The 24,503-nt window shown below is 44.0% G+C and overlaps 1 protein-coding gene across 5 annotated transcripts in view; it reads right to left on the bottom strand.

The window, feature by feature from the left end:
• The window catches only part of DNAH9 (dynein axonemal heavy chain 9), a 396,459-nt gene that overhangs the window by 71,277 nt on the left and 300,679 nt on the right, over positions 1–24,503 (bottom strand). For all 5 annotated transcript variants that reach the window (XM_075071725.1, XM_032803600.2, XM_032803609.2 and 2 more), the window contains one exon: positions 3,597–3,790. In XM_075071725.1, coding sequence (XP_074927826.1) covers positions 3,597–3,790 — 194 coding nt within the window. The remainder of the gene's footprint in view (positions 1–3,596; positions 3,791–24,503) is intronic.

The raw sequence follows: 24,503 nt of genomic DNA, 5'->3' as shown, positions 1-24,503 counted from the left end.
ACGCTAGCCTTGGACCATGGACGCACACTATCGAATTAACGTGCCTAGTGTGGACGCGCACACTCGACTTTATAATATCAGTTTTAAGAAACTGATTTTAGCTAATTCGATATTATCCCGTAGTGTAGACGTGGCCTAAGTATATTGCATCAACACTATTACATTCATCAACCAAATTTGTAGTCTCATCAAAGAAAGATATCAAGTTATCACAGAACTGCTTTAAAATAGGGTCCTGTCTAAGCTAAAGAGAATGGGCCAGAGCTATGAGGTGAGGGTCTGTAAATTCTTACCTGACTTAGCTAGACTAATGAGGAAAATATAGGGCCCCAGACTGATAGCCTTTTAGAGATACAGGGAATGAATATTTTACATGCCCAATCCCTGCTCCACATTGAATACAGGCTACAGATTTCTATTTCACCAGCAACTGAGGGGACCAGCAGCTCTTAGCTCAAGGGCTAGAATGCCACTAGCTGGGGAGATCCCCAGACTGTGTGTTTGCTGACAAGTTTGTGAAGTGTTTGAAAGGACTGAAAAGTCCAGGTGACACACATGACATATTCTGATCATACTACAAAGACTGAGAAATCATCTCTGAGAGAAGATCATAGGGGAATGTGTTTTGATGTGTGTTGAAGTACAGAAGTATAGATGCTGGAACTTTATGTGTGAATATATGTAACAGCAGGGAAAGTCTGTATGAGGAACATGAGTAGATTTACTGTCTAATAACTTTTGTTTAAAAGTTATTTGTAGTATTAGAAATACTATTTACCATGTTTAAAATTTATATGATTTTTCCTTTGCATTAAGGTTTGATTTACTCAGAAAGTGTATAGTACCGCTCTCTTTGAAGTTGACTGGGAACAATTAACACATACTTCTCAAGGTGTTACACAATAGCCCTGAAGTTTAACTCTGTACGGGCAAGGAGGGCATGCTGGGCGCAGGTGCAGCCCCAGTGGGCACAGCTGGCAAAAAGATTCCAGACGCACATGCACATACCAAGAGTCAGATCCAGGTGGACAAATGCTTGAACAAAAGAACAGGCAGTTAGATGCACAGACAAATAACAGAAATACCTCCAATAATTAGTAATCATGGATGTAATGGGAAGCACAAAACTGCCCACTTGTTGTGGAATACATATAATCCCCACTCAAACATTCTGCAATCTTTTCAGCAAACGCAGATATAAAGAGAAATACATGAGAAGTGTAGGTCTGAGTGGTTGATCTAGACGGTGTAGGGATGCAGATGTGTGAGCCAGGTGAGAACTGGATCCTTTCTGGAGCAGTTAGGTAGCTCTTGGGTGCTCTCATACTGAGTATGCAGAGTGTTTACCTTGAGGAGAGAGGAACGGCTTCTCTAGAAAAAACATGGCTGACTTCCAGGAGGGTAGGGTGTCTCAGCCTCTGGAGTCAGGCCACTTCTCTCTAGCTACCTAAGTGTGGATTCAGGAGCCTAATTTTGGGTATCCAGGTTTGAAAATGTTGAGCATTAGCAGTACACTGGCTTCATGTTCATTTTGTATGTAATGTCCTTGGTTATTTTAGGCAGCTCTACAGTCAAGCATCTATAATATGGAAGTCTTTAGTGAAGGCATCATGAATTATCCTTATTGTGCATGGCCAATGCTCTAAAACAGCTCCATGATAAGTATAACGTTCTAATGCATTTACATTAACATGTTAATTTTACATGCCCAGAACTGTACAAATACTCAGCTGATTTCTTCCACCTTGGATTTTTTTTCCTTATCATCAAGGAGTACTGTCACCAGAAGCTAAACTTCATATTTCTAGGTTCAGCCATTTTTGAGTAATGTGAGTACAAATATTTCAGTTGGAATGAACAGGGGAAGACTAGTAAAACATAATACCTATTCACATAAACTCAGACACAGCTTAGCTGATGTAAAGCTTTCAAGAAAAAAAGTTACATTGGGGATGAGACAAGGCAGGAAAATCCAGCCCAAAAGGAATTTGAGAAAGTTGTGAGCAATGGTGAAAAAAGGGTGGGTTAGAATTCGACTGTGGAATCTCCCAAAGGCCTCAGTCAAGATCTTGGAGCACAAGCACAAATAGAGATCTAGTTCCTGCACAGAGCAAGTTACAATGTGGACCTCAACCTATACATACGCATATATAGGATTGTGTAGCTGTATAAAGCTATTCAATAATCTTTTCAGTAAAAGACTAACGTCTTACAGAAATGCCAGAAGTTGGAAGACAAGAACAATATACATGGAACAAGTCCTGATGAGTGAAACACCTTTAGTTTTTCCAGGAACATCTGTTCTGTGTTGTCTGCCTGAAGTTTGCCTATTTGCCTGCACTACATACACCTCTACCCCGATATAACATTGTCCTCAGGAGCCAAAAAATCTTACCGTGTTATAGGTGAAACCGCATTATATCAAACTTGCTCTGATCCGCTGGAGTGCGCAGCCTCCCCCCCAACACCCCCATGGAGCGCTACATTACCATGTTATATCCGAATTTGTGTTATATCGGGTCACGTTATATCAGGGTAGAGGTGTAGCTTATAACCACAACTTTTAGAACCAGCATGACGTGCGTTTTTTTCTCCACCATTAACCCAATCTATAAGACATCTGTTTACTCCAGCATCTAAGGAATATCAGCTATAAACAATTTAGTAACTAGTATCAGTTACAATGAATTATACAGTTTGATTCTGCTAGAGTTAGTTATTCTTAACCATTACAGACAGGGACTGATGTGTAAAACCAGAGCATGCTAGGATGAAAGGGGCAATTGCTGTGGAAGTCACAGCCTGTTCTTGTTTCTCTTCTTGAATCTACAGTTTGTAAAGCAAAACTTGAGTAATTATGGTAGATAGTATCCCACAGCCAGTCATAGTAACTGTAGTGAGACTGCTGCCTATTCAAAGCAGTAAGACAAATCCATTAATAAGAAAATAGGCGAGTTTTCTGTTTGATTTGATTTTGTAAACAGCAAGGCACTGACACAAACAATAATAATTGTGAAGTATTCTGCTGCAGCTGTGCTTTATTTTTCATGTATAATAAAGCAGAGGTATTATAATGAAATCATGTCTGTTCAACAAGAGGTTCCATACAGCTTAATCTGTTCATCTCAGATTCTGTGGGTGTTTTTTTCATTCATTGCTGGAGAATTTATTGTGAAGTGGGAAAGCTTCTCTAAAGATTTAGGAATAAAGGACCATTTATGTACAAAAAGCTGCACAATTCCCATTTGATATCATCCAATTTTTGACCATATATGTCTGCTCTTCATACAGTTTTATTTAAGCTGCTATTACGTATGATTAGGTTCCCTGGCAGTCATCCTGATGAAACGAGTTTCCTGATTAAGAGGGTCCTGATTAAGTGGAGTGGGTGCATTGCACTGCAGTTAGAGATGATTCATTTAGGGCCATTAACAAGAATCTTTTAGAAGAAGATTGTGTGAGATTCATACATTAAGGTTAAATAATGTGAACACATTTTCTGAATCAGCTCTGCTTTCTTGAGCACACCATTAAACAGTCTCCTCACCCTCCACCCCCAAATGAGCATAACAAGGATGGCCACTGGGTACCCTTACCGAACAGCATAAGTCATGCGATCAGGCCGGATGGCTCTCAACATGCACAGACGCTGCAGAGCTGACTTGCTCTTCCATTCCTGAGGGAACTTCTCCTTTTCAGGGCATTCAGATTCTACAAATTTTTTCCAGCGTTTGGCAGATCCCTCAATATCCCGATCCAGGTTCCGGAATTCCTTCATAGATGACAGGCTCTGGAAAAGTTCAGTGAACTCCATTTAGGACAGAAACACAACGTGCCCCTGGGAAGCATTTCTGACAGCTACTAGCTGCTACAGTTTTGCTGTGTTGGAGTGGTTAAAGCAGAAGCCAAGAAGCCAGACTCCTGCATTCTATTCCCAGTTGGCTCACTTCCTTGTTGTCAGTCATCTAGCCTCTCTATGGCTCAGTGAAGCCATCTGTACAAGGTGAAGAATACAGTATTATATCTCAGAGGGGTGTTGTGAGGCTTACTGAATTAGGCCCGGATTCAGGAAGGCATCCTATTCATGACAGCACTTGAGCATGTACTTAACTTTAAGGGTAACGGGACTTAAACCTATGGTTAAGCATTGTCCTGAATCAGGGCCCCAATTAATATGTATAGGGTGCATGAGATCCTTAGAATCATAGAACCATAGGGTCCCGTAGGATGAAATTAACTCTGTAAATGCAAAGTATATTACGTATCAGCTCAAAACAAATTCTGGACACCCCTGAACTATGGGGAAGTTCAGAATAAATCCATTTTTTTCCACCCCCATACACACTTGCTATCTCTCCCCACATACACACTCTCTCTTTGCCTGTCCAGCTTCTCATGTTGGTGCTCATCACATCTAAGTGCTTCGAACAGCCATAATACATTACTCTTCCCAGAAGGTAGAAGCTCAAAAATAGTGCTGATGAGCACACACAAAGGCACCACTCCCCAAGCTGTGAAATGCAGCCATTCTGCAGCAACACACCATGACAGCATTGAGGAGGGGAAGTGGAGAATAACTTCTCCAATTAAGTCGTTGAGGCAATGGAGAGGACAGAATGTATTAACCAAGTTGGGATGTAGCCAGGAAGACACCAGGGCTATTGCTCCTTCTCTTGCAAAGGTGCCAGAGCATTGTTAACGGTTGCAAGTATGAAGGCCCTGAATTGTGTCTCACTCAAAAGGTGGCCCCTAGAGCAGCACATGGCCACTAGCAGTGCAAAGACGCACCTAGGGTGACCAGAGAACAAATGTGAAAAATCGAGGCAGGGAGTGGGGGGTAATATATAAGAAAAAGACCCAAAAATCAGACTGTCCCTATAAAATCGGGACATCTGGTCACTCTAGAAGCACCGCATCAGTGTTATCTCAGAGAGAAGAATTCCACCCACTGAATTACCAGCACAACTTGCTGTATTGCTTTTGTTTTCATCAGAAGTCTCACATACGAATCATGAATGGGTCCAAACCCTGATGGGGCGAGGCTCTAGGTCTGTGAATTTCACATATTCACATATGCAAAATAAAATCCTCCCCTGCCCTCGCTGTAGCAAATACAAGGGGCATGCTAACCTTTTCCTTAGAGACAGAATTACCATTTGCCATCACAATTCAATTTGGTTCATATTTACATTGTGTCCTTTATCTGCAGTATCGTAGAGAGTCGATCTGAGGGCACAGAGAAAGGGAGAGCTTTACAGAGAGATGAGGATGTGAGAGTGTCTCTCAAAGGGATGAGGAGAAGCTCCAGGCAGATGGGGCAGCAACACACAATGACTCATTGGGCTGCTGCCCCTAGGGAATGGATTGAATGTTTTAAGCACAAGAACAATTTCAAAGGTTTGGTGTCGCTGTTACTTTATAGAACTTATCTTCCAGTGCCAGATACACAAAAGCCTACAGAAGTGTATTTATTGGAGAGAATACTTATTCTTATCACTGAATGCAGTCATTTTTAAGGACACTATCAGGTCAAATCTGCCCCAAAATGTAAGTGTTGCTAAAATGAGATTTTACACAACCTAAGACAAGTAGAAATAGGTCTATGGATTTTTTTTTAATCTTTAGTTTTAATGGAAATAGTTTAAAAAACAACCCAAATAACCCTCCCCCTGTATACTGTCAACCCAGACACTGCAGCATTGTTTTATTGCATCAGAATCTGAAAGTGAAAGTGACAAGTCTATTTTCTGTGTCCCACCCTGAGGTTAATAATAGAAACAAGTAAAATAGGATCAACAGCAAACTGCTTGCCATCCCCAAGTGTTTAAAAATCATGAATTGGGCCCCCCAAAATCCTGAGACTGTTTAAAAATGAGGTTTTAAAAAATAATAATAAAATGTCTTCTTATATGCCTTCTGCTTTTTGAGCCCTTCGGGTCCACTTGGTTTCAAATTTTCAAGCTTTTCTCCCTAACCTTGAGCACTAGAAACTTCCACTGGGGAAAAAAAAAGAAAGAGAAAGCTGAGAGTGTCACCTAATCCCAGGCTTCCAGCCTCTGCAGCTTTAAGAAACACCCCAAATGCCACAAGACTCATGACAGGATTGTGAGAATTAGCAACACTGTGAAAGTAAGGGAGATTTTAAACACCCTAGCAGTTTGAACAATCTAGGGTATTATTTGTGAGATGTGTTTTTATAAAGTATACTGTTTTTAACATGAGATTGCTCCTGCAGTGTCACTATTTTATGCTGAGCACCTTTGAACAGTTTTTTGGAGTAACTATAAGGGAGAAGCAGAGGTTCTCAGCACAGAGCATTGTGGTCCCTATGATTACATTTAAGGAAAGATCCAATACACAAAGGTGAGGAGAAAGTAACAAGCAACACAAATATATGTATGTAATTTATAGGCTTTACATTTGTTTTATTTAACCTTGCAAAATTCTGCTCACTCACTCCAGTCCAGTAACTTGTCAGGTGACTAAAAATAGCCTTACATTGTTCATCATTATTGTTATTATTGTGCCTAAGTGTCTCACTTTAGTAATAGATCCTGTATGAATGGGTAACACAAACAGTCCCAGAGAGTTCCCAGTCTAAGATTTAAACAGTGCATGATAGATGAATAAACAGGCAGATGAGGAGGACAAGATGACGGTGGACACAGATGTGTTTGCATAAATTGCTCATAACAGTGTTGCTAGTGGTCACAGGTGGCCACCAGGCTAGCCAATGCCAGACAGTAGTAATGTATAGTCATCTTGGCAAAGGCTGACTTTAAGGAAGAAAAACTGGCAGTTTTGTGAATGTTGAGAAGTAATTCTTTCTGAGTGTCAAGGGTAGCACACAGCGCAGTCTGTGAAAACTTACAGAGTCCTGGCTAGTTGTAACTGAAGCCAATGGCAAATCAAATTATTTCAGTGGCAGCAGCAGGATTATATCTGCGGTCTGGGAATGTTCATTTCTATTCCAAAGTTCTAAAGGTTCAAGCTCTGCACGTAACTAGTCGTCCAAGCTATGAATTCTCCAAGTGTGTCGTAGTATTACTCCACCAATCAGCCTGAGATGCAGGCCTCCCCACTGGAAATAAGGTAAAGACTCCCCACAAGCTTAGCATCCCATGATGTGTTTAGAGCAGTGCTTGAGGGAAGAACATGCAGTCAGTTCATTACGGTCCTTGTTTGAACTTTTAGAGCTTGGCAAACGCAGAACTGCTGAGTTAATGTTCAGTGTTTGATATCCAACTTAACTAGCTTGGATATTATCAGGCTCTTCTTACCACTGCATTGCTATCTTGGGCACTGGGCACTCAATCCCTTCTATTCTGTGCCTGTGTAGTCTCCCAGGGGCTGTAATACTTTGGTCTAATCTCAGTTAAAAAATTTAGTCTTGAATTTAGCAGGTGCTGGGTGGTGGTGGTGGCCTACAATATCAAGAGGTCTGACTAGATGGTCTGATGACCCCTTCTGGTCTTAAACTCTATGGCCTTATACCTTCCATACGCATTAGAAAGGTCTTTTTTCTTGAGTGTAAATGTATTTTTCCCATTTCTCTCCTCCATTTGCTGTGGGTTTGCTCATGGCTCCTCAGGGAAGCTAGCGTCCTCAGAGCCCGAGATACACTGCTCCACGGAGGATGGTAAAGCCATGCCTATGCCCAGCTAAGATTGATAAATTGGGTCGTGCTGGAAGCTGACACATTCGCAAATGAACTATTCCATTTGAATAATGTTAACTAGAAGGATTACAGAATGATGGATTATTTGCCATCTTCCCAGACTAGGTTTTGTTTTGTATTATTCATTTGCCAGAGGTGTTGTTTTTGTTTAGCTGCACTACCTGAATTATTCAGCTCAGGAGTACAAAACTAATGAAGGTAAAAATAAAGACATGATGCGTTTGTCAAACTTCAATCAGCACTCAAGACAAGAGGTACATTTTAATCATCCTCGTTACTTTTATAGAGGCTGACAAGCTCACTGCACCTTATGCCCCTGTCTTCCTTCAAAACCTTCACCACTTTCTCCCCTTGACTAAGTTATTACTGTTATATTGGGATTAAAGTGTGCATAGCATCATTAATTTACGTGACCCTGTACAAACACCTCCTTCAGCTCATGCGCATCCCCTTTCTAGGCTACCATCTGCTGCCATTTTAGCTGGCCAGTAGTGCGTGTTGTAGGAGTGATGGACCTCATCATGAAACTCCCAGCAAAGCCTGAGTAAGGAGTTAGGAAGTAAGGACTCCAGGATTGAGGCTGTTAGTACATTTGTATGGATATCTCCATTTAATAAAAAAAAATTCAAGAATGAAAAATTATCCATAAAATTCATCTGACCTGAGACCACAATGTTGCCATCATATGGTCATTGCACGTTGCCACTCAAGGGCGAAGTTAAGGCTGTGGTAGTGTGTGTGAACTTTGTATTTCCATCACCTAACATGTCTGGATTGCTTTTAAATTTACCCTTAACTCCAGAATGGGATTAAGGCACAGGCATTATAGGCCCATCTCTCAGGCCTCATTTCCTGGAGTCATGCGATTACATCAGAACCTGGGGTTCTATTTTAAAGGGAGTCACTAGTTCTCGTGGTTGAAAAGAAAATCCTGAAATCCTGAAAACATGCCCTGAGTGTAATCAGTTCAGGGGTATTTGCCCGAGTCTGCAGATTACCTGAAACTATAGCTCAGAAAGGCAAGAACTGTGCCACCCCAAATGACCTGCTGCCCTGCCAACACCTCCTCTGCAGAGGACTCTGTATGTGGCAGGTCCTGCCCATGTACCCACCCAAGCAGTTACACTCCAGCTGTTGGGGTAAGTACTGAAGAGGCCCCCTCCTGCCACTTCTGTGGGTGAGGTGATCCAGTGCCACTTTCCCTGCTTCAGGGAGAGGAGGGGGAGAGAAAGCGGTGTACATTTGAGGATATGCTGTATTCTTCATATATAATAAGCTGAATTCTTGCTTCAAGAACAAAACTGATCATTCTTAACACTCTGTGGCTATGACCAGCACCTCCATAACATACAATCTGCTATTTGTCCAGTGTCCATACTTTGGTGTCACAGGGTTTCTGGCCCCTTAAGGGGAGTTGCTCCTCAGTCCCACTTGTGATAAGTTTAGCTCTTCTTCCCAGATGGGGAGGATGAGTAACAATGAATTATGTCATGTGACAGATGGGTCAGGTGGCTGAATCAGATCTAAGATAGATAAGGAAGAGGCCTAGAAAGAAAAGGTGCGTGTTAGTAGATGTCTGCAGACACTGCAGAAAGTGAGTTCTCCTGCAAGGCCCTGTGTCAGCAGGAGAGAAGACACAAAGGGAAAGGAGGCTGCTGAAGAAGGCAGACAAGGGCTTGGGTCCTCTCCAGGACCAGAAGGCTTAACTCCAGTCAAGAAGGCTGGGGAGTTACTGTTATTGCTGGGAGAGCAGGAAGGCAGATCTTCAGGAAGGAAGGGCTGGGCTCAGCTTGGGACTGGAGTGAAGACTGTTGTTTGAGTTTTATTTTGAGAGACTCTGCAAGATTTAATAATTTGGACCCCAGAAGGGGAACACTTTGAATGTTTCAACTGTATGGAGTGACTAAAGTGCCCTGAACAGACGGTGAAATTAAGGCAGGGCACCATAGAGCCATCCAAGGTCGTGAGGGGGAGCTTGTGCAGCAGGTGACTCAATTACACTTGAGATAAATGCTAATCTTGAGCTGATAGCACATAGCTCTGGAATCTGGGATGTGTTAACCTTCTGACGGACTGCGAACAGAATCTCCATGGAACTTTTGATCCTTCTAGAGTTTGTCATCCTTCTAAAAGTGTGGCTTTCCAGCTCTGCCTGTCTTTCATGTTTAAGAGCAGATATCCAGAAAGGGGCAAATCTTGGCCCCAGCTGGGTGTGTTAAGCCAAATGTCTCAGCTCCCTCCCCGCCTGCTTACACAGACTGGAGCAGAGAGATCTTGTTGGCAAAGTTATTACCAAGCTTAGCTGACATAGCATGTGCACCTGAGCCTTTTCCTGTGAATTGCCAATTACGAGCTTGTGGTGTTTAGATGTTGCTTGTAATTATTAGAACTGGGAGCACTGGCTGTTGGGAGTCTGAAAGGACAGAAAACAGGAAGGAGGGGGGAGAAGTTGAGGAGGCAGAGTGAGAGTTACAGAGGGTGCAGCAGCAGCTTGGTAAAGAGGTTTCCACTTTAAAAATAAAGTCCTGTTGAAGTTTGTTAGTACCTTGCCTGGTTGATACAACTGTCTTGCTAAATGGCTTAGTACAAATTGAAGATCATACTGTAGAATCAGCACTTATGGATATCATGTGGATCTGTAACCCCACCTGAAAGACTTTGGGTTGGTAACCCACTGAACAGATCATACTCATCATCCCAGGTAATTTCATTAACATTTATATTAATCTTTGTATAATAATGAAGCCAATTACAATTACAAACATATTTAGCGTACAACTCAAAATTCAAATAATGATACTTGATTAAAATATTGCACTGATTCCAAGTACCACATAGGCGTGCTCACAACAAAATGAGAATGGCTTCTATAAAGATGTTACAGTATATTCTACAGTGGTGAGGTATAGAATCTGACTGGGCAGAAGTAGTCTTGGCACATCAGCTGGCAGTTCCCAAGGGGGTTTCTGTGATCCAACCTGTCACATGTATTTCTTATTTTAAAACCTTAGGAAATTAGATTAATCTGCCCATCACGCACCCTTAAAAAGCCCCTACATCTGGTGTGCCTGCCTACATTGTGACATTTTGCACCATTCCCTCCATCTAGAGAGTGGATTAATATTTCTAGAAAATGGACATGACCTTTGCATCAACAAATCCCAAGACAGCAGAATCCATATTTGTGATGGTGGGTTAGAAATAACTCCCCAGTCTGGGCAGGTTATGTCCTTGTTTGGAGAGCACAAAGACTTGTTTGACGCACAAAGTCTTCAGGAATCACTGTAAGAGGCATGGAAGCATCTGGAGGAGCCATATTTCTATGCTGCCAGCCAGGCAGGAAGTCACCACTTCAGAGGTTCAACTCTGATCTGCCCAGCAGCTAACCGTAAGATGGAGACCAGTATCAGTCTGCCAATAGGAACAGTTCCATCAGATATAAAAATTCTTTCAGTTAACAGGTTAAAATGAATAACTAAATGTTCCCATGCAGCACAGAACATTTCAGTCAGATGGGTCCATCAATGGCTATTAGCTAAGATGGTAAGGGACACAAGCACATGGTCCAGCTGTCCCTCCCAGCTTGGAATCAGCTACAAACTTTAAAAGTGTGCTCGCTATGCAATTTTCTAAATCATTAATGAAAATATTGAACAGAACCAGACCCAAAACAGATCCCTGGGGGACCACACTCAATATGCCTTTCCAGCTTGATTGTGAACCACTGATAACTAATCTACTGGGACAGTTTTCCAACCAGTTATGCATCCACTTTATAGTAGTTCCACCTAGGTTGTATTTCCCCAGTTTGTTTATGAGGAGGTCATGAGAGATAGTATCAAAAGCCTTACTAAAGTCAAGATATATCATCTACCACTACCCCTGCCACAGCCACAAGGCTTGTTATCCTGTCAAAGAAAGCTATCAGGTTGGTTTGTCATGATTTGTTCTTGACAAATCCATGCTGACTGTTACTTATCACGTTATTATCTTCTACATGTCTGCAAACTGATGGCTTAATTATTTCCTCCAATATCTTTCCAGGTACTGAAGTTAAGCTGACTCATCTGTAATTTCCCAGGTTGTCCTTTTTTTCCTTTTTATAGAGGGGTATTATATTTGCCCTTTTCCAGTCCTCTAGAATCTGTCTGTCATGACTTTTCTAAGATAATCTCTACTAGCTCAGATATCTGTTCAGTCACCTCCTTGACTATTCTAGGACGTATTTTATTAAGCCCTGGTGACTTGAAGACATTTAACTTGTCTAAGTATTTTTCACTTGTTCTTTCCCTATTTTAGCCTCTGATCGTACCTCATTTTCACTGGTATTCAGTATGTTAGACATCTGATCACTACTAACTTTTTTGGTGAAAACTGAAACAAAAAAAGTCATTTAGCACTTCTGCCATTTCCACATTTTCTGTTAGTTCCCTCTACCTCCCAATTGAGTACTGGGCCTACCCTGTCCTTGGTGTCCCTCTTGCATCTAATGTATTCATAGAATGTTTTCTTGTTACTTTTACATCTCTAGCTACTTTAATCTCAGTTTGTGCCCTTGCCTTTTTAATTTTGTTCCTACATACTTATTTGTTTATATTCATCCTTTGTAATTTGACCTAATTTCCACTTCTTGTAGGAGTCTTTTTTGAGTTTCAGATCATTGAAGATTTCCTGGTTAGCCAGGTTGGTCTCTTGCCATACTTCTTATCTTTCCTATGCAGTGGGATAATTTGTTCTTGTGCCTTTAATAATGTCTGTTTGAAAAACTGCCCAAACTGACTCCTACCATTCCTTAGAATGATGAACTCGTCATTTCATGATCACTTTCACCCAAGGTTCCTTCCACTCCCAAATTCTCAACCAGTACCTCTCTATTTGTCAAAATCAAATCTAGAACAGCCTCTCCCTTAGAAGCTTTTTTCCACCTTCTGAAATAAAAAATTGTCTTCAATAGACTCCAAGAACTTTTTGGATAATCTGTGCCCTGCTGTATTATTTTCCCAACAGACCCCATCACCACCAAGTCCTGTGATTTGGTAGGTTTTGTCAGTTCTTTTAAAAATAGCCTCATCCACCTCTTCTTCCTAATTAGGTGGACTGTAGTAGACTCTTACTATGACATCACACTTGTTTTTTTCCCCCTTTTATCCTTACCAGAGACTTTCAACAACTCTGTCTCCTCTCTCCTGCTCAATCTCATTCCAAGTGTGTACACAGCTTTGATACATAAGGCACCACATCCTCCCTTTCTTCCCTACCTTTCCCCCCTGAGCAAGCTGTACCCTTCCATACCAATATTCCAGTCATGTGTATTATCCCATCAAGTTTTTGTAATGTAAACTATGTCATAGCTGTGTTTAATAACCAGCATTTCACGTTTTTTCTACTTATTCCCCATACCTCTCACATTAGTATACAGACATCTAAGATAATGGCCCCCATCCCGAATGTTCTCTCTGGTCTTTCCCTTATCCCTACTATAACAGCTCATGCTCCCCCAAGATTTTGACCCTTCTCCCAGGTCTCCATGTTTTTGACTTACCTGTGGGTTTTTGTCACTGCCCCCATTGAACCTAGTTTAAAGCCCTCATCACTCAGTTAGCCAGTCTGTATCTGTAATGGGGTCATCACCTGAACTCTCGCTTGTGCTCCCTTTCTCTGGCGAACAGTGCCTGCATATACAGTTCTTTTTCACAAGGTGCCACCCACCTCTCATGTACGGTCCCCTTGTTCTTGGTTGAGTGTGAGTCTATTTTTGGTTTTTGGTCATACATCGGTGTGGCACTCACCTCTTGTGAGCACCTCACCCCCTGGCCAACGTTCTTTTGGCAGATCTTCAGCAGCTCAGCCCTCTGGCTGAGCCACACATTCTGTCCCCCATTCCAGGGTACAAAGCCAAGTTCTTTTCATGGCCCTGGTATGGTGCCGTAGCTCTACGGCTTCTCCCAGAGGCACTGTCTTCTTCAACCACCCAACCAGGGCCCATCTCAGTACCTGAAGCTGGTGGTGTTTCAGCAGGCCTCTCCGGGCTCATTCTTCAACCAGACCAGTGGGGCAGATCTTGGCATGCTTGCTGGCCTGGCCAGGTCCTGTGCTCAGTTCCCCTGGGCTTCAGCCTGCCTGCACTGACCTCTTTATGGTTCTGTTGCTCTTCCCACTAGCCAGGCAACAGGTCTTCAGCAGCCTTCCCTGGGCTTCAGTCCCGTCTGCAGGGAGCTGTCCGTGGTCCTGTTTCTCTTCCAGTCAGTCATCCGGTCTTCATTCCTCGAGTTCCACACAGCAACTGAGGTGAGTACTCTGCTGCTTGACTTATATAGGGGCTTTCTGACTCCTACCTGGTCTCTCCAGCAGCCCCTCTTATTGGCTATTCCTCTGCAGCCCTTGTAGGCTGCCTGGAGGACATCTCACTGTTTTTATTCTGAGGCAGGGTGAGGCAGGGCCACGAGGCCTCCAGCAGGGGGCCTCTGGACCTACTCAACCCTCAGTATCCAAATATGCTCTTCCCCTTCCTCGATAGGTGGACTCCTTATCTGCTTAGCAGTCTTCTTCCCAGAACAGCATCCCGTGGTCTAGGAAGCCAAAGCTTTCCTGGTGACACCATCCTTGCTGCCAGGCATTCACCTCCCAGATGCATCTGTCGCAGCCTGGCCCCTACCCTGACTTACACCCTGACCAACAACCTAGGTGCAAAAGGCCCACCACTGTTACACCCCCAAATTCCAGCATTATCACTAGGTACCTGAACTACACAAAGATCCCATCAAGAAGTGGAAGCTGTCTGAGAAACACAATGTTCCCACTGGTTGCTGTTTAGACCATCTTGCCTTGCTGTCTTACCTGACCTGACTTTTCATCTTGCCTCCCTAACCCACTGACTCAGCCCCTTGGATTGTATCTTCCAGCTACTGATCCCTGTGAGAACTCTTGAGTGTTGCCTTGAATTTCTCCGATACCAAATGGCCTCCTGGTTAACAGACTATCTGCAGACACTTGACTACTGCTCTGGCCTGCCCTCTGGCCCACCTTGGCCACCAGGCATTACAGTTTGCTAAAATCACTTTAGTCTCCTCCTAGGCATGGAATCCACAGATATGGGGTGCCCCAGGGTACACTGAGCCTCCAGGAGCAGATCACTTGCCTACAGGTGGAAAACCAAGCCTTACAGGCCACAATGGATCAGCTCTGGGTGAAAAACCACATCCCGAGGGAACAGATCACAGAACTGCAAGTGGGAAGGTCTTCTGAGGCCCCACCGCCTACACTGACCTTCAGGATTCAAACCCCCGGTACTTTTAACAGAACTATATGATGGATATGGCTTGGAATGAGCCAGCCCAGCAACACCAATTCCATCTTGGTCTCAGCAAGGAAATAAAAGATGAGCTTGCCTGCATGGAGCCTGCTGCTGATCAAGATGCATTTAATGAGCTGTGTTTCTGAAGCAACACCTGACTTAGTGAGCAGTGACTTGAGAGGAAATGGATTCAATCCCACATCCAGACACTGTCCACAACCCTTGGAAAGGCTTCCTTCCCCAAGGAGGTGAACACAGGCCTGACCGTCCTGACCAGACCCTTCCAAATGGGAATGCCAACAGCATGAAAACTTATATTTTTACAGTGCTGGCACCAGCCATGTAGTGTATGTCTGTCCTAACAAGTCCCTGAACTGCATGATTCTGGGAAATGACCATACCCAGCCTTGTTAAGGGGGTCAAGCCTGGGCAACACTGGGAAAACTCCACAAAGCTCCCTCCAGCAACCTATTCCAGGTGCCTGGCCTGACATCTTGAAAATGTCCCACACCTACAACTCTACAACTCCAGCTCCGGGTTTCTGGACAGGTACGTCCCACCGAGAAGGTCCTGATTGACTCTGTGGCTGGCAATAACTTCATGGATGCTACCAGGCCTACCAATACAGCCTAAGAACGCTACTGATTTAGTTGAGATGGACGATGGATCACTGCTTGCCTCCGGCCCCATCGGTCAAGAAACTACAGTTTTGGAGGCGATGGCTGAGGAGCACCATGAGCTTCTTCAGTTTAACCTGATCTGGTCCCCACCCTTTCCTTGGATACTCAAGAATCCCATGGTTAACAAAACATGACCCTCATATCTCTTGGTGTCAGAACACTGTGGCATTTCATTCCAAGTTTTGCTGTGACAACTACCTCCTGACTTTCAAGCTCAAGCCACCAGAACTGCAGGTTGGACACCTTGCCCAGGTTTCAGAAACTGTGTTTTATGCTCCCAGCCAAGGCCCCTGTCCACTTCGTGAAGAAGAAAGATGGCTCCTTAAGAAAAATGTGTGGACTGCCATACCCTAAATAAAATTACCATATGGAAACAATATTCACTACCGTGAGCCCAGAGGTCCTGGGCCAGGTAGGAGCAGCCTGGGTATTCACCAAGTTAGACATCAGAGGGGCATACAATCTAGTAGAATCTGCTCAAGTAGTCGGTATGGCCCCTTTAAATATCTACTGGTGCATTTCAGACTTACTAACATAGCCGTGATCTTTCAGCATCTAATCAATGATGTCTTATGAGATATACAGCACTACTAAAGCTGTTACCTCACCCACCTCATCTCTCTAATATCCTGGGACCAACACAGCTACAACAACACTGCATACAACCTCCTAGATGACAGTAGTACTTAGTCCAACAGATGCTAGGCTCCCATATATGAAGAAGAAAGATATGTTACCTGTTGAGTGGGAAAGGTACAGGCCACAGGTGCAGTTCTGGGAACAAAACCATTCTGTGCACACTCCTGAAAAGACTGGAGCCTTTCACCTGGATAAATCCAGTTCTTTGGAACCCCCAAGGGAATGGGGTGATGTGAGGATACCAATATTGAACCCAGGCTTGCTGAGTCTCTAGACAGCCTCCATGCCACAGCAGCACATTGAGCCACTGCCTCTGACCAACAGCCTTAGTGCTAAAGGCTTACAGACCCACAGCAGCCACACTCCAGGCCCCTGTTTGGCTGCAGAGACATCATTCTCATTGGATATATGGATCATACAAAGACCCCAACAGGAAGAGAAAGCTGTCTGAGCTACAGGCTGTTGCATAGACTGCCTTGCCTGGCTGCCTCACCTGACCTCACATCCTTAACTCACTGACCTGGCCCCTTGGATTGGATCTTCTGGCTATCGACCCCTGTGAGAACTGTGATGATTGCACTGGACACATCTGATACTGATTGACCTCCGGCTACCTGACCACCCACACACACCTGACCACTACTCTGGACTGCCCCTTACCCTGCCTCGGCCACTGGGCTTTACAGTGTTATATCAAAGATATTCCAATAAATACCCTTACATATTTATTGGAGTAAATGGAACGGATTTAATTAAGACTGCGATACTCTGTCATTAATATTTTGAACATACAATATAGCCAATGAGCTGCAAGCCTTTTATATCTGACCCACTTGATCAAAAGGCCCTGGCAGTTTTTCAAAGAACATAATGTGCATTATATATATGCAGCAGTTTGTGTCAAAATGAATCTTTGCAAAGAATGGATAATTTAAGTGACTAAAAAGTACTCAGAGCGAGAAGCAAAGAAGAGTCTTCAATTCCTTTGTCAAGAAAGCAGTTTTTTCTTAAATGCAAAATATACGATTCAGTATTTTATCTCATAAACCACGTGCACAATCTTATCATCTGCATTTTGCAAAATTATAAATATGGAGTTAATATGCTACTTTGACTACTGCTGTTCTCCTCGAAAGCTGAATTCATACTTAGAGCTTATTATTTGACATCACATTTATTAAACTATATCCTTTCAGTTCCTTTTTCATATCTACATAATGAAAATTCTTCCTTTTCAGAAAGAGATGATGGGAGTGATTGGGATGAAAAAGTAATCCTAGTTGGCCAGGTGTATTCTTACTTATTATAATAAGTTTTACTTATCCTATGGGATGCATTTGCATTCAGTAAGAAATAGAGGCTGCAGAAAATACCACAAAAGAAATCAGACTTGGACAATGGCATCTACATAAAGAAGACCAAAAACTGCCTGGGTAGAGTCAACAGGCACAGGATTGCATAGGTGGAGAAAGGGTTAAAAGAGAAGAGTTCAGAGTCAAACAATATTTATTACAGCCCTAGCAGAGGGTGATGGTGGCAGAGAGTCCACCTGGGGCTGACAATGATGGGGAGAGGGAAGAATTGAGATGGGAGAAAAATGAGTGTTTCCCAAAAAAAGGGATGTGGCAGCTGGAGCATGAGGTAATTCAGCATCTTCACCCAGGAAGACCAAGGTAGGACTTAAAGCTGTCCCCTCCCACCAACAGAACACATGAGGGGGAGCAGCAGTGGACACAGCACAGGTGGGATTTCTCCACCGTGGGTACATAAAGGCCAATTTCCACCATCCAGCCCCAGGCTGAGCGTATGTCTACACTGCAGTCAGAGACATGAGTGCAGCACATGTAGACATACCTGAGCTAGCTTTGATCTGCTAGCTCAGACAACAGTAACAGTGAAGGTGTCACAGCACAGGCTAGCCCCTAGAGTATATATCCAGGGTCCTGGCTGGCTTGTACCCTGCTGCTGCCTGTGCTGTGGTGGCTTCACTGCTATTGTTACTTAAGCTAGCTGGAACAAAGCTAGCTGAGGTATGCACATACTGCAATCACATCTCTTACTACAATATATACGTACCCTGAGTGGCTCTGGTCTGCGACCTACAATCAAGTTATTCTAAAAGGAGCTGATTTTGATCCACTGCACCATGAAAACGGAGGACATATATACATTTTTATCCTAAGCCACAGAATAATCTGAATTGTAAAAAGCCACATTAACAGGAGATCACATGTTTCCTATGATTTGGCTGCTGTGTTGTGGAGAAATACTAATCTCTCTCTAGTTCAGTTGAAGAAAAGACGGTTACCTTTTCCATAAGTGGTGTTCTTCACGATGTGTTGTTCATGTCTATTCCACAATAAGTGTGTGTGCTCGCCACATGCACCAGTGCTGGAAGTTTTTCCCCTAGCAGTACCCATAGGGGAATGCCCCAGCGACCCCTGGATTGGCACCTCCATGGTGCAGTATAAGGAGCGCTGTGCACTCCCCCCACCTTCAGATTCTTCTTGCCAGACAACTCCGACAGAAGGGAAGGAGGGCGGGATGTGGAATGGACATGATCAACACATCTTGAAGAACACCACTTATGGAAAAGGTAACCGTCTTTTCTTCTTCAAGTGATTGCTCATGTGTATTCCACAATAAATGATTCCAAGCTTTATCTTCTGGAGGTAGGTAGAAGTTCACAAATTCTCAAGACAGAGTACAGCTCTGCCGAACCCGGCGTTATCCCTGGTCTGGGAGACGATCTCATAGTGTGAGGTGAATGTGTGAACTAAAAACCACGTGGCAGCCCTAGAAATGTCCTGAATGTGGACGTAGGCCAAAAAGGCAGTTGACAGGGCCTGCGCCCAAGTCGAGTGTGCCTTCACAATTGGTGGTGGAGGGATTCCCACCAGGTCATAACACAAACAGATGCATGAGGTGATCCAGTTGGAGAGCCACTGAGTGGAGATTGTCTGACATTCATGCACTCGGCCAAGGCAACGAACAGTTTGTGAGGACTTCCTGAATGACTTAGTCCACTCCAGGTAAAAGGCCAGAGCACATCTCACATCCAGAGTGTGGAGGCAGCGCTTCTCACTAGACGCATGGAGCTTGGGGCAGAGGACCAGCAAAAAATGTCCTGACCCATGTGATAGGCGGAGACCACCTTTGGGAGGAACGAGGGGTGTGGGAGGAGCTGGACCTTATCCTTGTGAAACACTGTGTACGGGGGCTCGGAGATCAGGGCCCTGAGCTCTGAGACCCGCCTAGCTGATCACAACCAGGAAGGCCACCTTCCATGAGAGGTGTGACCAGGAGCACGTGGCTAGCAGTTCAAACAGGGGCCCCATGAGACGGGCCAACACCAAGTTTAGGTCCCATTGCAGGACTGGGAGCCTAACATATGGGAAGAGACGATCCAAACCCTTAAGGAATCGGCCAGACTTAGCATGGGAGAATACAGTGTGGTCCTGCACTGTCAGATGCAAGACCAATATGGCCACCAGGTGCACCTTGACTGACGAGGGCATCAGGCCCTGGGCTCTAAGGTGAAGGAGATAGTCCAGGATAAGCTGGATTGGGGTGGCCACCCGGGAAACACCCCGCTTGTCTGCCCATCTGGAAAACGAGACCACTTTGCCAAGTAGGCTCACACATGGAGGGCCGCCTACTTTCTAGGAGGATGCGCCGAACCCCTTCAGAGCACGTCCTTTCCTTCCTACCTAACTACTGAGCAGCCACGATGGCTGAGTGGCCCTGGTCCAGAGCCTATGGGTACTGCTAAGGGGAGATCAGGTCTGGGCTGGACAGCAACAGCACAGCGGGGCGAATGCCAGACCCATGAGGGTCCATACCAATGCTGTTGAGACCATGCCTCGGCAATCAGAATGACCCGGGCCTTGTCCATCTTCATCTTTTCCAGGACCTTGCCTGCTAGGGGGAAAACTTCCAGTACCAGTGCACGTGGCGAGTACACACACCTATTGTGAAATACACACGAGCAATCGCTTGAATAAGTACGGCCATACTGGGTCAGACCAAAGGTCCATCTAGCCCAGTATCCTGTCTTCTGACAGCAGCCAATGTCAGGTGCCCCAGAGGGAATGAACAGAACAAGTATCAAGTGATCCATCCCCAGTCACTCATCCCCAGCTTCTGGCAAACAGAGGCTAGGGACAGCATCCCTGCCCATCCTGGCTAATTGCCATTGATGGACCTACTCTCCATGCACTTATCTAGTTCTTTTTTGCACCCTGTTATAGCTAGCTTCTTTCCATCATAAGACTGATTTTGCCCCATTCCCCCTTATTTCACCCAAGTCAGACTGATTCATCTATTATTTCAAAAGAATGTTTTATGCAGAAAGATTAGCATTTCCTCTTAACTCCTTCTTAATAAAGTTTCTTGCCTAATTATTCATATTTAAAGCTAACTACAGAGACATGCAAAAATCAAGATATTTTCTAATAAACTCTGTACTACAGATTCCAATCCCTTTTCTTCTTGATCCAGACCCAGACTGGGCTTCAGGGCATGTGACCATTGGGACTATAACTGAAGCAGTTTTATTACCAGTTCTGATGCTTGAGAATTTCAGCATCAGCCGGGTCCTGCAAAACACTGTAATAGTTGCTAAAGGCAATCTGGAGTCTGATCTGCATTTCTTTGTCACTGAAATCCTCTACTGCTATAACACTCTTTTTGTTCATCTCTGTGATCTTTTTTGAGTTTAAGTTGTAATGTGCCACTAAAGATAATTATCTGAGCCAACACCTGCTCCTCTGCTGGCTCTGACATCCCACACAGAAGGTGCTATCTCTGAGATATCCATATGGTTTATTTGGTTGACAGTCACTGTGACGATATAGATCATTGTTGCAACCAGGGTCCTATGGTTGCACCAGAACTTGTACAGAGGAGGTCAAGTGATATGGAAAGGTTGTAGTTTGCTGGTTATGATTATGCTGTCTGTATGTGTGTATCATTTTTTTATTTGAAGTTATAAATATTGGCTATGTATTTGTATCTCAATGTGTTTGATTCTAAGTAGCCTCAGTGAAGCATTTGGACTATTCTCAGTAAGTGCCCAATCAAGAAACACTTAACTGACAAAGGACTTTGGGAGATGCCAATCCACATCTGAGCTTTCCTATGAACGTTCAAGCTAACATGTAAACAATGGCATTAGCTTGCAAAAAGCTGACTTATTCATGGACATGTGACTTGCCCAGGTGGATACAAACTCCATCTTGTTGCTGTGATTTTGCACAGGAGAACAAAAGGGTTTCCGCCCGCAAGAAAGAGAATATAAAAGGCCCTAGAAATGCCTCCATTTTGTCTTCAGTTGGCTCAGGAGAATGCCTCTCCACCCCCCAAGAAATGCCTAAAAGAAACGGGAACAAAGGACAGTAACAACGAGGGTGTGAGTAATTGCTGAACTCAGACTAGGAAGGAGTCCAGTCTGTGAAAGAAGCTTATTGGAATATCTCTGGGGTGAGATTTCATCTGTAATCAGTTTCTTAATGTATTAGGCTTAGACTTGCGTGTTCTGTTTTGTCTTGTTTGGTAACTTACTTTGTTCTAAGAAGAACAGGAGTACTTGCGGTACCTTAGAGACTAAGAAAATTTATTTCAACATAAGCTTTCGTGGGCTACAGCTCACTTCTTTGGATGCACAGAATGGAACCAGCATCCGAAGAAGTGAGCTGTAGCCCACAAAAGCTTATGCTGAAATAAATTTCTTAGTCTCTAAGGTGCCACAAGTACTCCTGTTCTTTTTGTGGATACAGACTAACACGGCTGCTACTCTGAAACCTTACTTTGTTCTGTTATTACTTAACCACTTAAATCCTACTTTTTATACTTAATAAAATCACTTGTTGCTTATTAATTAACCCAGAGTTAAGTAATTAATACCTGAGGGAGCAAACAGCTGTGCATGTCTCTCTATCAGTGTTATAGAGGATGGACAATTTATGAGTTTATGCTATATAAGCTTTATACAGAGTAAAACAGATTTATTCAGGGTTTGGCTCCCAGAAAGACTGAATACTGGATGCTGGGAAAGTCTCTGTTAACTAAGAAGCCCCTGAGCTGAGTGGATCTCTGTTTCAGTGAACTGAAGATAGGTGTGGCTCAATCCCTGAGTCTGTGCTGAAGCTGACTGAAGTGTAACTCAGCAAGACAGAAATGAAGAGAAGCCTCTTCTGGCAAGAGGTTTTGTTCTCAGTGGTATCTCAGCACATCTAGTGACAGTCTTGAGGGAGTTTCTGTGACCAAATCCATCACAGTCACATTGTCTGGCGATCTCCATGTGGGCTTCTGAATCCTCTTGTTCTGGAACAGACTGCCTCCTATGTTTGTGCCACAGAGATTCAAGAGCCATTCGCCATGATCAGTTCAGATGCCTTCCACTGCTGCACTCATGACTCCTTCCGAGACAGTGCAGTTGTTGCACACTTATCATCAACTTGGTGTCATGTTTAGGCACATGAGTCAATATTCGCTGCATCTGCTTGCAAAATGTGTCCTTTTCAATGTCACTTGCTGCATTTGTTTGCAGCCTGGTTATTGTTATTCTGTTGTTGACTAGCTTCCAAAACAGCAGGGTCTTCAATGTGATGTTATCCTGCATAATTCCTACACTTACTTCATGCATTCCTCTTCCTGAGTATAAGAACATAGCATCATCAGACACCATCTTGCCACTCCCTACCCATCTCGTCTCAGCAACACCAAGTATATTCAGATGGTATTTTTTCTTTTCTCATGTATCCTGTGCCAGATTACATATTAAAGTATGTATGATCCACATGCCTGCTCTTTTATAATTTACTCATCAGGATTCAATGTCTCAAGATCTTTGCATCCATTTGGCTTTTGCTGAGATCTGTCATATTTAGGTTTTTAGCTCCCTCTGCACCTACAGTCCTCAACGTTTGGTTTAACTTAACTGAACAGTTTCTGTTGCAGTAAAGTTTCATCTACATGAAAGAAGTGGAAGTGGCAAGAAAAGTGGGAGGAAAATGTGGAAGAAGACGGTAGTTGAGACAGCAGAGAAGGAAGTGGGCCACTAAAGAGGGTAGAAGAAAGATGCATGGATTACATCTGGAAAAGAGGTAGTGACTGATGAGCTGTTAGCTCTGAAGGTAAAAAAGGAACAGTGCAAGACACAGGCAGAACTCTTACGGGTGGATGCAAGATACAGAGAAAATGAGCAAGATAAGGAAGAGATATAGGCAAGATAGAAATGCCTGGGACTCAGGAGAAGGCTGCAGAGGCAGAAGCAGCAGCACAGAGAAGAGACTTCAAAAAGTTCTATAGAATAATGAAGGGCCACTAAGAAAGAACCAAACCAACGCAGATGATGCCCATCAGGGACTCTCATGGACAAACATTGAAAATGCATGAAGAACAAGTCAGATCATGGAAAGAACATTTCTATTCTATATTGAACTGTCCAGAGCTGATGATCATGGACAGATTTGAAAGAAATGCCAATGCTAAATTAGAAATAGAAGAGGAACCAATAAAACCTGATGAAATTAAAACAGCCATGCAACACTCTTCCCTCTCAGGATGATGGTACCCCCTTCCGGTCGCATCAAGAAGTTGGCATAGAAATTCATTGGGTGGGGTCTTAACCTGCAATTGTGCAAAGTGGCCTAGTAGTAGTTCAGGTCTCTCACAGGAGGATTCGGCACACTTCCAGTCAGGTGGTAGCGTCAGCCTCCCGGTCTCACCCCTGGGCATGGGCTAAGCACTTAACCAGTCTATAGCCCTCTGCCTCCAGGCTGGGGCAAACAACCACAGTCTGTGGCTCTGACAGGTGAGCATGAGTGGAACACTTAAACAGTCTATTGCCCTCAGCCTCCAGGCCAGGGGAAACAGCAACAGTCTATGCTTCAGGCCTTCTGGCCTAAGGTGAGTGCACAGCCAGCACCACGTGTGGGACTGGCATCAAGGATAGGCGGACCCGGGTCCACCCTACTCCACTGGGTCCCAGCCCATGGCCCTAGAAGTGACTGGCAATCCCGCCATAGGGTCAGTATGGAAATGTGTGGCTGTTGCTTCATGTCTTGGCAGCACAACTGGACCAACATCTTGCTTCCCTGGGTTATTTCCTACCAGCTGCTGCTGGCACTGCTCTGTCGCCACTGAGACTTGGCTCTCAGTCTCACCGTCAGGCGGCCCTTCCTCCAGTGTCTCTCCATGGTCTTCTGTC

Source organism: Chelonoidis abingdonii, chromosome 13 (genome assembly GCF_003597395.2).
Source record: "Chelonoidis abingdonii isolate Lonesome George chromosome 13, CheloAbing_2.0, whole genome shotgun sequence".
NCBI lineage: Eukaryota > Metazoa > Chordata > Testudines > Testudinidae > Chelonoidis > Chelonoidis abingdonii.
The sequence above is the reverse complement of the archived record's forward strand: the minus strand, read 5'-3'. Positions and strand labels throughout refer to the sequence as shown.